Source organism: Staurois parvus, unplaced genomic scaffold, assembly GCF_062004578.1.
Source record: "Staurois parvus isolate SC_StPar_1 unplaced genomic scaffold, SC_StPar_1.0 ptg001882l, whole genome shotgun sequence".
NCBI classification, from domain to species: domain Eukaryota; kingdom Metazoa; phylum Chordata; class Amphibia; order Anura; family Ranidae; genus Staurois; species Staurois parvus.
Genome location: NW_028319678.1, coordinates 520001 through 535273, shown reverse-complemented (window position 1 = coordinate 535273; position 15273 = coordinate 520001). Strand labels below are relative to the sequence as shown.

The following is a 15273-nucleotide window of genomic DNA, read 5'->3' as shown; positions in this document are numbered from 1 at the left end:
CCATTCTTTTTCTTTCTTTCTCTTTCTTTCTTTCTTTCTTTCTTTCTTTCTTTCTCTTTCTTTCTTTCTTTCTTTCTTTTTCTTTCTCTCTCTCTCTCTTTTTCTCCCTTCCTTCTCAATCTCTCTTTCTTTCTCCTTCTCTCTCTTTCTTTCTCCTTCTCTCTCTTTTTTCTCTCTTTCTTTCTCCCTCTCTCTTTCTTCCCCTCTCTCTTTTTTTCTCTCTTTCTTTCACACACTGATATTATCACTACTTTTCACTCTTTTCCCCCAGAAACTCTCTTTCTTTCTTTTTCTTTCTTTCTTTCTTTCTCTCTCCTTTTCTTTCTTTCTTTCTTTCTTTCTTTCTCTCTCTCTCTCCTTTTCTTTCTTTCTTTTTTTCTTTCTTTCTCTCTCCCTTTCTCTCTTTCTTTCTCTCTCTCTTTCTTTCTTTCTTTCTTTCTTTCTCTCTTTCTTTCTCTCTCTCCTTCTCTCTCTCCCCCCCCTCTCTCTTCCTTCCCCAAAGTTCCACTTTAACCACTTGACCTCTGGCAGATTTACCCCCCTTCCTGACCTGGCCATTTTTTGCGATACGGCACTGCGTTATTTTAACTGACAATTGCGCGGTCATGCAATGCTGTACATAAATGAAATTTACGTAATTTGTTCCTCCCGCAAATAGAGATTTCTTTTGGTGGTATTTTATCACCTCTGCGTTTTTATTTTTTGCGTTATAATCGATAAAAGACTGACAAAATTTATATATATAGTACACACAGTATCTCACACAAATGAGTACACCCCTCACATTTTTGTAAAGATTTTATTATATCTTGGACCTTGTCACTTAGGGGAGGACTCACTTTTGTTGCCAGCGGTTTAGACATTAATGGGGGTGTGTTGAGTTATTTTGAGGGGACAGCAAATTTCCATGTTATACAAGCTGTACACTGACTACGTCACATTGTAGCAAAGTGTCATTTCTTCAGTGTTGTCACATGAAAAGAGAGAATCAAATATTTACAAAAATGTGAGGGGGGGACTCACTTCTGGGAGATACTATATATACTGTATACACGGCGCACTGTATGTGGATGGAAGGGAGTACACAGGAGGACTCAATGGGGATGGAGAAGAGCACACAGGAGGACTCTATAGGGATGGAGAAGAGCACACAGGAGGACTCTATGGGGATGGAAAGGAGTACACAGTAGGACTGCATGTGGATGGAGAGACGTACACAGGAGGACTGTGATTGGAGAGGAGTACACGGGAGGAGTGCGGTGGGAGAGGAGTACACGGGAGGAGTGCGATGGTAGAGGAGTACACGGGAGGGCTGTGTTTGGAGAAGAGTACACGGGAGGGCTGTGTTTGGAGATGAGTACACGGGAGGAGTGCGATTGGAGAGGAGTACACGGGAGGAGTGCGATTGGAGAGGAGTACACGGGAGGGCTGCGATTGGAGAGGAGTACACGGGAGGGCTGCGATTGGAGAGGAGTACACGGGAGGGCTGTGTTTGGAGAGGAGTACACGGGAGGAGTGCGATTGGAGAGGAGTACACGGGAGGAGTGCGATTGGAGAGGAGTACACGGGAGGAGTGCGATTGGAGAGGAGTACACGGGAGGGCTGTGATTGGAGAGGAGTACACGGGAGGGCTGCGATTGGAGAGGAGTACACGGGAGGGCTGTGATTGGAGAGGAGTACACGGGAGGGCTGTGATTGGAGAGGAGTACACGGGAGGGCTGTGATTGGAGAGGAGGGTGATCTGTGATGCTGATGGTGTTTCTGGTCCTTCAGGCTCAGGTGATGCTGCTCTGCATCTCTCGCTGCCCCAGTCACGCCCCCCATTCCCTGGAATCGGATTGGCTGTTAGCTGCCACACCCCCCAGATCCGTCTCATTGACATTCGCAGGCGGTCTGGGTTGCGTGTGGTGTGTGTGGGGAGGTGGGCGGTGCCTGGCCGTATGTGTCTGGGCGGTGCTGGGCCGTGTGGGCGGTCCGGGAGATGACAGCCGGGTGTAGCGGCGTGTGTTGGCTTTGCTCCGCCCGGATCTGAGATCGCTGTCCCTGGCTGATCATCGTCCGCATCCTCCCCGGCGGCGGCCCGCTGTGCTCCATCCTCCGCAATGGCTATGCTCCGTCCCCGGGCTCCCTAACCCTGTTGTGGCCGCTCGCTGTCACTCATCCCCCTGTCGCTACTCTCTGAGCCGCATCCCTCCAGCTGTCAATCATCCAGACCCCCGCCCCGCCCCCTCCGTGCACCTCATGCCTCAGTCACCCCGCTGACCTCCCGCCCCGTGCCCCATCTCCCGGCGCCCCCTCCCCGGCTGTGCTGCCATTCCTGGGCACGGGGGGCTCCGCAGTCTTCCCCCATCCATCCAGCGGGGGGCTCCTGTCATCTGTCCGTGTGTGCTCAGCCCGTGTGGGGGTCTCCGCTCTCCGCTCCCCCCGACAGTCCGTGTAGAGCCCCCTGTGCTCCGGCTCCGCAGGGGGGTGTATGGGAGGATTGGCAGGCAGCGGAGATCAGCGGGCACGCTGCAGACACCCTCCCCGCCGGCACAGCCCCTCTGCGGGTATATGGACAGAAGCTCCCTCCTGCGGCTCATCCAGGGGCAGGTAAGAGACCCCCGGGGGGGGGGGGGAAGGGGGGTACACACAGGGGACCACATCTACTATCTGTATGGGGGGGATCCGGGACATACAAGTGTCACACACAAACTTCCACATCCATCTCTACAGACAGAGATCAACATCCCCCCCCCCCCCCCCCGGTGTATACAGGAGAGAGATCACCCCCGTGTATACAGGAGAGAGATCACCCCCCCGGTGTATACAGGAGAGAGATCACCCCCCGGTGTATACAGGAGAGAGATCACCCCCCCCGTGTATACAGGAGACAGATCACCCCCCCCGTGTATACAGGAGACAGATCACCCCCCCCCCGTGTATACAGGAGACAGATCACCCCCCCCCGTGTATACAGGAGAGAGATCACCCCCCCCGGTGTATACAGGAGAGAGAGCACCCCCCCGTGTATACAGGAGAGAGATCACCCCCCCGGTGTATACAGGAGAGAAATCACCCCCCCCCCCGGTGTATACAGGAGAGAAATCACCCCCCCCGGTGTATACAGGAGAGAAATCACCCCCCCGGTGTATACAGGAGAGAAATCACCCCCCCCAGGTGTATACAGGAGAGAGATCACCCCCCCCGGTGTATACAGGAGAGAGATCACCCCCCCCCCGGTGTATACAGGAGAGAGATCACCCCCCCGGTGTATACAGGAGAGAGATCACCCCCCCGGTGTATACAGGAGAGAGATCACCCCCCCGGTGTATACAGGAGAGAGATCACCCCCCCCCCGGTGTATACAGGAGAGAGATCACCCCCCAGTGTATACAGGAGAGATCACCCCCCCCCCCAGTGTATACAGGAGAGAGATCACCCCCCAGTGTATACAGGAGAGAGATCACCCCCCCCCGGTGTATACAGGAGAGAGAGATCACCCCCCCGGTGTATACAGGAGAGAGATCACCCCCCCGGTGTATACAGGAGAGAGATCACCCCCCCCCCAGTGTATACAGGAGAGAGATCACCCCCCCCCCCCCGGTGTATACAGGAGAGAGAGCACCCTCCCGGTGTATACAGGAGAGAGATCACCCCCCGGTGTATACAGGAGAGAGATCACCCCCCCCGGTGTATACAGGAGAGAGATCACCCCCCAGTGTATACAGGAGAGATCACCCCCCCCCAGTGTATACAGGAGAGAGATCACCCCCCAGTGTATACAGGAGAGAGATCACCCCCCCCCCAGTGTATACAGGAGAGAGATCACCCCCCCCCCCCGGTGTATACAGGAGAGAGAGATCACCCCCCCCGGTGTATACAGGAGAGAGAGATCACCCCCCCGGTGTATACAGGAGAGAGAGATCACCCCCCCGGTGTATACAGGAGAGAGATCACCCCCCGGTGTATACAGGAGAGAGAGATCACCCCCCGGTGTATACAGGAGAGAGAGATCACCTTCCCCCCGGTGTATACAGGAGAGAGAGATCACCCCCCGGTGTATACAGGAGAGAGAGATCACCCCCCGGTGTATACAGGAGAGAGAGATCACCTTCCCCCCGGTGTATACAGGAGAGAGATCACCCCCCGGTGTATACAGGAGAGAGAAAGAGATCACCCCCCCGGTGTATACAAGAGAGAGAGAGATTACCCCCCAGTGTATACAGGAGAGAGAGATCACCCCCCCGGTGTATATAGGACAGAGAGATCACCCCCCAGTGTATACAGGAGAGAGAGAGAGATCACCCCCCGGTGTATACAGGAGAGAGAGATCACCCCCCAGTGTAGACAGGAGAGAGAGATCACCCCCCGATGTATACAGGAGAGAGATCACCCCCCCCCCGGTGTATACAGGAGAGAGATCACCCCCTTGGTGTATACAGGAGAGAGATCACCCCCCGGTGTATACAGGAGAGAGAGATCACGCCCCCGGGGTGTATACAGGAGAGAAAGATCACCGCCCGGAGTATACAGGAGAGAGAGATCACCCCCCAGTGTAGACAGGAGAGAGAGATCACCCCCCGATGTATACAGGAGAGAGATCACCCCCCCCCCGGTGTATACAGGAGAGAGATCACCCCCTTGGTGTATACAGGAGAGAGATCACCCCCCGGTGTATACAGGAGAGAGAGATCACGCCCCCGGGGTGTATACAGGAGAGAAAGATCACCCACGGTGTATACAGGAGAGAGATATCACCCCCCCGGTGTATACAGGAGAGAGAGAGATCACCCCCCCCGGTGTATACAGGAGAGAGAGATCACCCCCCGGTGTATACAGGGGAGAGAGAGATCACCCCCCCCCGGTGTATACAGGAGAGAGAGATCACCCCCCGGTGTATACAGGAGAGAGAGAGATCACCCCCCCCGGTGTATACAGGAGAGAGAGATCACCCCCCGGTGTATACAGGGGAGAGAGAGATCACCCCCCCCGGTGTATACAGGGGAGAGAGAGATCACCTCCCGGTGTATACAGGGGAGAGAGAGATCACCCCCCCCGGTGTATACAGGAGAGAGAGATCACCCCCCGGTGTATACAGGAGAGAGAGATCACCCCCCGGTGTATACATGGGAGAGAGAGATCACCCCCCGGTGTATACAGGAGAGAGAGAGATCACCCCCCCCCCCGGTGTATTCAGGAGAGAGAGATCACCCCCCGGTGTATATAGGAGAGAGATCACCCCCCTGGTGTATACAGGAGAGAGAGAGATCACCCCCCCCCCGGTGTATACAGGACAGAGAGAGATCACCCCCCGGTGTATACAGGAGAGAGAGAGAGAACCCCCCGGTGTATACAGGAGAGAGAGAAACCCCCCCGGTGTATACAGGAGGGAGAGATCACCCCCCCCTGTGTATACAGGAGAGAGATTACCCCCCAGTGTGAACAGGAGAGAGGGATCACCCCCTGATGTATACAGGAGAGAGAGAGATCACCCCCCCCGGTGTATACAGGAGAGGGATCACCCCCCCCAGTGTATACAGGAGAGAGAGAGATCATCCCCTCGTGTATACAGGAGAGAGAGATCACCCCCCCCCGTGTATACAGGAGAGGGATCACCCCCGGTGTATACAGGAGAGAGAGAGATCACCCCCCCCGGTGTATACAGGACAGAGAGATCACCCCCCCCCGGTGTATACAGGAGAGAGGGATCACCCCCCGGTGTATACAAGAGAAAGATAGATCACCCCCCGGTGTATACAGGAGAGAGAGATCACCCCCCCCGGTGTATACAGGAGAGAGAGATCACCCCCTGGTGTATACAGGAGAGAGAGAGATCACCCCCCCGGTGTATACAGGAGAGAGAGATCACCCCCCCAGTGTATACAGGAGAGAGAGATCACCCCCCCCCCCGTGTATACAGGAGAGAGGGATCACCCCCCCGTGTATACAGGAGAGGGATCACCCCCCCCCGTGTATACAGGAGAGAGATCACCCCCCGGTGTATACAGGAGAGGGATCACCCCCCCCGTGTATACAGGAGAGGGATCACCCCCCCCCCCGTGTATACAGGAGAGAGATCACCCCCCCGTGTATACAGGAGAGGGATCACCCCCCCGTGTATACAGGAGAGGGATCACCCCCCGGTGTATACAGGAGAGAGAGATCACCCCCCCCCCCCCGGTGTATACAGGAGAGAGAGATTACCCCCCCGGTGTATACAGGAGAGAGAGATCACCCCCCCTTTGTATACAGGAGAGGGATCACCCCCCAGTGTATACAGGAGAGGGATCACCCCCCGGTGTTTTCAGGAGAGGGATCACCCCCCGGTGTATACAGGAGAGGGATCACCCCCCGGTGTATATAGGAGAGAGATCACCCCCCGGTGTATACAGGAGAGAGAGAGATCATCCCTCCCCCGTGTATACAGGAGAGAGAGATCACCCCCCCCCCCGGTGTATACAGGAGAGGGATCACCCCCCCCGGTGTATACAGGAGAGGGATCACCCCCCCGGTGTATACAGGAGAGAAGAGGAGAAGTACATAGGCAGGAGATTGGAGTGTGCACTGAGAGACACATGTCCACTCATTTCTGCAAGAGAATGAGAAATATCATTGATAGATGATTGTCATCTATCTATCTATCTATCTATCTATCTATTCATATCTATCTGTCTATCTATCTATCTATCTATCTATCTATCTATCTATCTATCTATCTATCTATTCATATCTATCTATTCATATCTATCTATCTATCTATCTATCTATCTATCTATCTATCTATCATGGAGTGTATAAATAAGAGATACATACATACATAGATTTAATGGATAAAAGAGAGTGAGCCATCAGTGAATATATGGGAGAGCTATCATTAGGTGTGTACAGAGAGTAAGAGAGGTGGGGCTTTCACTAAGTGTAGAAGAGAGAATATCAGTGAGTTTATAAGAGAGAGAAGGAGAGAGCTATGATTAGGTATGAATGGGAGAGAGAATCATAGAGAGGGAGGGAGCTATCACTGAGTGTCTGTGGGGGGAGAGAGAGAAATTCATTGAGGATATAAGAGAAAGTGAGATCTTTCGGTATATGAAAGAGAGAAAGGGACAGCAGGATCATAACGTATAAATGTGAGATAGATGTGATTGAATAGATAAAAGAAATAGAGTGCACTATAACGGAGTGTATAAGAGAGAGAAAGACATAACAAGAGAGCGAGAGAGACATAGCAAGAGAGTGAGTGAGAGAGAGAGACAGCAAGAGAGCGAGAGAGACGCAGCAAGAGAGCTATCACTGACTGTGTATAAAAGAAAGAAAGCGAGAGAGATAATGCTGTACATAATGCTAGAGAGAAAACCAGGAAAACCAGACATCTACTTACTGCATGGGGGGGGGGGGGGCAGAGAGCTCTTTTCTTTATTTTGAGAGACAGAAGGGACAGCCAGTGACAGGCAGGAGAGATGAGGGTAACTAGTGACAGATGGAATAGGTACAAAGAGAGAAAGTGAAAAGTGGGACAGATGAGAGACATCCAGTGATTGGAAGAGATGGTTAGTGATGGGGCAGATACATTTAGGAGAGACATCCAGTGACAGTCAGAAGGGATATCCAGTGACAGTCAGAAGGGATATCCAGTTACAGGACAGAAGGGACAGCCAGTGACAGGACAGAAGGGACAGCCAGTGACAGGACAGAAGGGACAGCCAGTGACAGGACAGAAGGGTCAGCCAGTGACAGAAGGGTCAGCCAGTGACAGAAGGGTCAGCCAGTGACAGGACAGAAGGGACAGCCAGGGATTGGACAGAAGGGATAGCCAGTTATAGGACAGAAGGGACAGCCAAGGACTGGACAGAAGGGATATCCAGGGACTGGACAGAAGGGACAGCCAGTTACAGGACAGAAGGGGCATCCAGTTATAGGACAGAAGGGACATCCAGTTATAGCACAGAAGCGACAGCCCGGGACTGGACATAAGGGACAGCCAGGGACAGGACAGAAGGGACAGCCAGTTACAGGACAGAAGGGACAGCCGGGGACAGGACATAAGGGACAGCCAGGGACTGGACATAAGGGACAGCCAGGGACTGGACATAAGGGACAGCCAGGGACTGGACATAAGGGACATCCAGGGACTGGACAGAAGGGACATCCAGGGACTGGACAGAAGGGACAGCCAGTTACAGGACAGAAGGGACAGCCAGGGACTGGACAAAAGGGACAGCCAGTAACAGAACAGAAGGGACATCCAGTTACAGGACAGAAGGGACATCCAGGGACAGAGAGAAGGGACAGCAAGGGACAGGAAAGAAGGAACATCCAAGGACAGAGAGGAGGGACACCCAGGGACTGGACAGAAGGGACACCTAAGGACAGAGAGGAGGGACATCAAGGGGCTGGACAGAAGGGACATACAGGAGGGACACCCATTGACTGGACAGAAGGGACATCCAAGGACAGAGAGGAGGGACATCCAGGGACAGGACAGAATGGACATCCAGGGACAGGACAGAAGGGACATCCAGGGACAGGACAGAAGGGACATACAGGGACAGAGAGGAGGGACACCCATTGACTGGACAGACGGGACATACAAGGACAGAGAGGAGGGACATCCAGGGACAGGACAGAAGGGACAGCCAGGGACAGGACAGAAGGGACATCCAAGGACAGAGTGGAGGGACATCCAGGGACAGTCCGGACGGTGTGACAGGTAGTGAGTGATGGGGTGTCAGGAAAGGTAAATTGAGGTGAGAGATGCGCAGACCGGATAATATAATCCATGTTTAAATGATGAGGACGGGGAGACAGCAGTCTGCGGTGATGAGATGACAGACGGGCAGAGGACGTTGGCTGTGAGGGAAAGAAGAATGCCAAGTCCAGTTTAATCATGAAGTTTACATTGTACAATCACCTTGTACCTTGGACCTCTAGGACACAGCCGGGTGGGCAAACACTGCAGAGAGGCTGCAGAACTACAAGTCCCAGAATACCCCACCAGCTATGCAAGGAGCACCAAGGGCATGTGTCCTGGTCTATGCTGCATAGGACAGGCTGAGGAGCCATTCCACGGCTGGGCATGCTGGCAGTTTTAGGATTGCCAACTTTGCCTCCAGCCTGCAGCTGTTGTGTAGGCCTGGTGAGGCCAATTGCTTGGTTTGTATCAAATAACAGCAGCAGTTACTCACTGACACACACTGGCGGGGTGGTAAAAACTGGAGGAATGGTGGAGCTGCTTCTCCCCACCCCATAAACCTTATTGGATTGGCAGTTTTAAGTCTTCTCGTGTTTTCTTAATTCAGCTCCAGATGGTGGAAAAGTTTCAGGAGTCTTTTTGGAAGATAGCTGATCCAATGTTCTGATCCTGAGGGAAGAGATTTCCATACGTACAGCTGACTTCCTTTTAATCATTTAGAGGAGAACTCCATTAAAAAGCTTTCAGCTGGGGCAGACGAAGGAGCTGCAGAAATATAACCGTTCTCTGTGTGTCCCGTCAAATGTCACCGCTGGGCCTCGTTGTGCTGCAGCTCCATCTGTTTGTGCTAAGCGCAGGAAACCAAAAAAAATGATAAATTCCGTCAGCCGGGAGTCGTGATTTGCGATATTCGCAGCAGGCGGCGCAGTTTTCCAGTCGGATGTTCAGTGATAACGCAGGGATGATTCTTCTATATAACCAGGTCCAGCGCTGGCTCATTGTACAGGAGCTGGGTGAGGAATGGGTGCATGGCATTGTGGGAGCTGATTCTTTTTCCTGGTTCAGACCTGAAGTGCTGACGAGGAATGACCATGCTCTAATAGTAGACTGGAGGCTCATGGGCCTTAGTTCTGTATATGTCATAGATAAAGTGATCACACCCGCTACAGTTTAGAGTCACCAAATAAGTTATATATTGGACAAAAGTAGTCAGGGATAATAAACAAATACAAAGTATCATATGTATACATATGTAGCAGTACCCCCTTAGGAGTCGCTAAACGATTTGGGTTCCCCTATAGTCCTGCACAGCCAGGCATCACAGATCTTCACCAAGACTTGCGTCCAGAGTCAGAAATCAGTCCTTGAGTTTGGTTTTGTTGTTTTTTTGGGGGGGTTTGAATTGGGATAGGGTTAGGGGTGTACAGGATGCCCAAGGGTACCGATAAACTGAGGGCAACTTCCTGGAACTACAAGTGCATCACAGTCTTTATTGGAGAGCTAGCCATCATCTCCCAGTGTACCACCCCAGACCCTAGATGAACTTCACCTCTTCACCCATCAATCTGGAGGTATCCCTAAACAGGGGATCTGGTGCCTGTTACTTTAAAAGTGGACAATCGCAAATAGGCAGCGAATCTGGTTTTCCATCAGAGTGCTACTTCCCCTCTCCGCCCAGGGGGTGCTGGGGTACTCGCTCAAATTCTCTTCTATACCACTGGTGGGTTGGTGCTTGCTTCCAGGTCTTTTCAGCTGGGCCTCTCCTTCCCTGCTGTACAGGTGGGACTCGCTCTGGGGGCCAGTGAAAGTGTGAGCTTTCCAGCTCCAGGCCTGCAGGTAGGCCCCATCCCATTGGGCCTCCTCGCAGCTTCCTGCCTTCAGCTCCACATCTTCCTCTCTGCTTTCCACCTGAACTCTCCCGAGCTGAGCAGGCTCCATCATTTGTAAGGGTGTCCCAGCCCCTTGCCAAGCCTTCTGTTTAGGATTGGCTAGGATCCCTTAAGAGTGCAAGCCAGCCACTCCTCAGTGCCACCCACTGCCTCTAGGGCCTTTCTCCCAAGCCCTAGAGCAGGGGAAATTCCAGAAGGGCTGTCCTGAAGAGCCTCTCAGCTCCTGACCACAACTTGACCTTCTGGCTATTACACCCAGGCTGCTATTCAGCCTTCCTCACTGATAATAAGGACTCCAGCTCCAACTAGCGAAACTAGGAGGGTGCTACATATTCTAATATTGAAGCAGGAGATACAAAACAGCAGCAAAAGAACATATAGGGTACAAAGTACAGGAATATAGTATACCAAAGATGATGGCCCAACAGTAAACCAGTCATGGAATGTGAATAAAATATTAGCATTAATCCCTGAGAATTTTTTAGTTGAACACACTGAGCGCAATAATATAAACAATAATATAAACATTCATCAGTAAACTATTTGTAAAACTTTTAACCCTGCAGTTTACAACTGTCAGTGCTGCAGAATGTTGCTCTCTGTGTTGCTTTCCTGAACTTCCGGTCTTCACAGGAAAGAGCAGAGGACAGCCAGTCTGTTAGCTTGGAGGAAAGAGGGGGAGGAGGAGGGGGGAGGAATAGGTGAGTGTTTTGCCATCCTAGGCTATGGGGCTGTGTGCTTCTATTGATGCACACAGTGTAGGAAGACAGAACTCTAGTTCCTGCATGCAAAAGCTGGCTCCTTAGGATGCTGCAAGAGAAAGGAGACACCCTGAAACAGGAAAGGCAGTGTTCATGGCACTAGCTTAAACTGGCACATGGGCGAGGATTACAAGGTAAGGAAGCTGCATATCCAGCAAGTGGTTAAACACAGAAACATAGAAAAGTGACGGTAGAAAAAGACCAAGAAGTCCATCAAGTTCGCCCATTTTTTTTTTTAGCTAGATCAGCTAAAAAGTGCTTACAGTTTAAGACAAAATAAAAAAGGACCGGTCAGTATGTACCTCTCAGGAGAAGAACTACTTAGCCCAGCAGTCCCAATAGTGTACAGTCACCCGTACCTTGCAGTAGAGCAGTACTCACGAGGTTAGGGGGGCAGCTGTGTCCAATCAGCTTCCTCTAGGTGCCTTCTAGTGAAGAAAACGTTGCAGGATCCTTAGGTGAAGTCTTTAGGGTGTTATCAAGCTTGTGAAGCTCGTGAGTGTAGCCCCCCCCCCCCTTCTCTGCTACAGCCAGGACCTTAACTATCAGCCGCTTGGGTCAGTGGAACAGCTTGGAGGTAGCCCCCCACCTGGACAGGTTGTCTCCCCCCAACTGGAACCCCCCCTAAATTGTATAGAGTTCAGACTCTATCTGGGTCATCTCTCTCAGGGATTGCCTAAAACAGTATAAATATTCATGCTGCCCATTTGCTTTGCTCCACATCTATGTTCCAGAGCAACCCCAGTTTTCTAAAAAGCAGGGAAGAGCAACCAAACCTGCAGCCTGTGAAAAGCAGAGCAGCCAAAAGCAATCAACAATGCTCCATTGACTACAGAGGAGCCAAAAACTAAATTTACCTGGCAACCTAGTAACCTATCTAGGAGGGTGCTACATATATTATACGTTGATGGGTGGCCTAGGTATGGTCAATCTGGTGGTTTTCTTTTCTCTGATGTTTTAGAAACATAATTTTGATAGCATGCTGGAAGAGGAACCGCCTGAGTGGGTTGGTGTTTTTTAGTCCTGGTTTAGGTCTTTTCTGCGGAGCTGGGAGAATGGTGGGCCAGTGAAAAGGCTGAGGGTCCAACACGGTAAGCTCCCGGCTTATGTTGCCCCGTGCCTGATAATGCTTCAGCAATGGTGAGTGACGGCGGAGGAAATGAAGTCTCTTCCTAGGAAGGCCCTGGATAGGAGGGTTGTTGAATCTGCCTTTAGCAAGCCATTGGCCTTGAGGGATTGCCTAGACCCAGTTATGAGGTAGGGTCTGCGTTTGATGAATCTGGAGAGAATCCCTTTAAAGTTTCAGGATTTGGCCTGGCTCTCATTCCATGGCAGATTATGTGAAGGGCAACCTGAAGCATCGCTCTGGTTGTCCAAGAGTGGAGTGCGGTGGGGTGGAGGAGACGATGGACCATTTCTTGCTTCAGTGCCCCTTCAATATAGAAGTCTACAAGCGGGTGGGTGGGGCTCTGGGGGTCCCTTTTCTTTCCCGATTGAGTTACATGGAGTGGTCTTACGGAGCCTTTCAAACTCACCAGGACTTTGATTTTGAGACACTTTCTAGTTAGCTTAGTAGTCCGTTACTTCACGTGGAATGCACGGTGTCAGGTTTCCATTCGCAAAAAAGTCCTTCCTGTCAAGGTGGTGGTGAACAACATTCTGGGTGAGGTTGGGAAGATTCGGGGTCTTGAGAAGGACGGGTGGCGGCCGGGAGCCTGGACAAAGGCGTGGAGGAGTGTCAGGTCCTCGTAGCTGCTGTCTGTCAGTCTCTGGGGGCGTGGCTTCTCTTTCTGTCTTTTCACGTCCCCTAGATTTTTGTAAGATCAGATTTAAAAAAAAAAAAGGCTGCATGCATGGGATCAATGTTTCATCAATTCTTAGCCTGGGGGGGGGGGGGGGGTTTAGGTGATGGTAATGTTTGCTGAGATACATTATAAAGATGATAATAATAGTAAAATCTGATTGGTTCTGTTTATGTTTTTCCCGGCAAAAAAAAGCCGTTTTCTAGGCTGAAGTAAGCTATTTTTGTTTAATTATATTTATTTTGTTTATTCTGTTTTTTATTATTATATTTTGTTTATTTATTTTATTTATTCTGTATATATGTAAATATTTTTTTTTTTATTATGTTTGTTTTTAAGATTTATAATAAACAAAAAATTACATGTACTATACCTTCACTTGGGCATAGGTGTGCGAGACACCACCTTGAACCATTTTGGGATGAGATTCTAGTGTGGAGGAAAGTCCGGACAGTCTACTTTCTAGGAATAGCCAACAGGTCAACTGCCTACAGTGACTAGACGGTGGTAGACACATGTGACAGAAGGCCGTAAAGTCAAGCTGGCAGTAATTAAACCTTCTGGCAACCTTCTGCTATGGCTTCTTGAGTTATCTCCAAGCTCAGAAATTACAGGTGCTCTAATGTTGAACCTTCGGTTTCGAAAAAAAAGTAAATGCCTAAATTCATCCAACTTTTCTTTAGGCTGGATGAAGTGGGGACAACATATAATTTTGGTTTCTGATTTTTATTTCTGTCTGTGAGCCCACTTAGGAGATTTCCATAGATGCCATCTGTCAAATGTTTGATGGGACAGGCTCTCTTCTTGGCCCTCTGCCCTGCCGATGCTGTGTCCCGCGGCCCAAATTACAGCATCAACCTTAACTGAGTTACTGAACATGTGCATTAATGCAAAAAAAACATTAATTTTGGGGGATTAGGGTCACAAGTGAACAATCCCTGCATTTATTTGGTCAGAAACTGCAGACGTACTACATGGGATGGTCAGAGACTGCTGACATGCTACAGGGCATGGTCAGAGACTGCAGACATTCTACAGGAGATGTTCAGAGACTGCAGACATACTACAGGAGATGTTCAGAGACTGCAGACATACTACAGGAGATGGTCAGAGACTGCAAACATGGTACAGGAGATGGTCAGAGACTGCAGACATAGTATAGGAGATGGTCAGAGACTGCAGACATAGTACAAGAGATGATCAAAGACTGCAGACATATTACAGGACATGATCAGAGACTGCAGACATATTACAGGAGATGATCAGAAACTGCAGACATACTACAGGAGATGTTCAGAGACTGCAGACATACTACAGGAGATGGTCAGAGACTGCAAACATGGTACAGGAGATGGTCAGAGACTGCAGACATAGTACAGGAGATGATCAGAGACTGCAAACATGGTACAGGAGATGGTCAGAGACTGCAGACATGGTACAGGAGATGGTCAGAGACTGCAAATATGGTACAGGAGATGGTTAGAGACTGCAGACATGGTACAGGAGATGGTCAGAGACTGCAAATATGGTACAGGAGATGGTCAGAGACTGCAGACATGGTACAAGAGATGGTCAGAGACTGCAGACATAGTACAAGAGATGATCAAAGACTGCAGACATACTACAGGAGATGGCCAGAGACTGCGGACATAGTACAGGAGATGACCAGACACTGCGGACATAGTACAGGAGATGACCAGAGACTGCGGACATGACACAGGAGATGACCAGAGACTGCTTGTAAATGGTGGTTGTAAATCTCAGACATGAATGCTGAACAAAGCATATCCCTCTATAGTGTGTACTTGTCTCAGTCCAGAGCACTGTGTGCAATTTCAGTGCGATTTCTGAAGACTTTATTGCTACTTGTGAAGATTTCTGTGATTTGCAGTATATTCTATGTATGTGAAATTGCAACAAAACTGCAGAAAAAGTAATGCAAGAACTACTTTAGAAATCGCGCTGCAGCAAATCGCACGTGTTAAGACACTGACATTCACGTTCATTAGATGCGATTTCAGGTGCGAATTTTCAAATCGCAAATTGTATCGGTATGACCGGACACCAAGTGTCATTTCTGTCTGTCACTTCGTTCCTCTGCTGTCTGTATGAGTCACTTCTGACAAGTTTTCCTGACACCAAGAGAAAAG

General features: G+C 50.5%; 1 protein-coding gene across 1 annotated transcript in view; it reads left to right on the top strand.

Annotated features, from left to right (window-relative positions):
- Nucleotides 1–1966: 1966 nt before the first annotated feature.
- RHBDL1 (rhomboid like 1) overlaps nucleotides 1967–15273 on the top strand; it is a 77199-nt gene continuing 63892 nt past the window's right edge. The window contains exon 1 of the mRNA XM_089664317.1: nucleotides 1967–2592. Within this exon, the coding sequence (XP_089520443.1) occupies nucleotides 2554–2592 (39 nt within the window). The 5' untranslated portion in view covers nucleotides 1967–2553. The remainder of the gene's footprint in view (nucleotides 2593–15273) is intronic.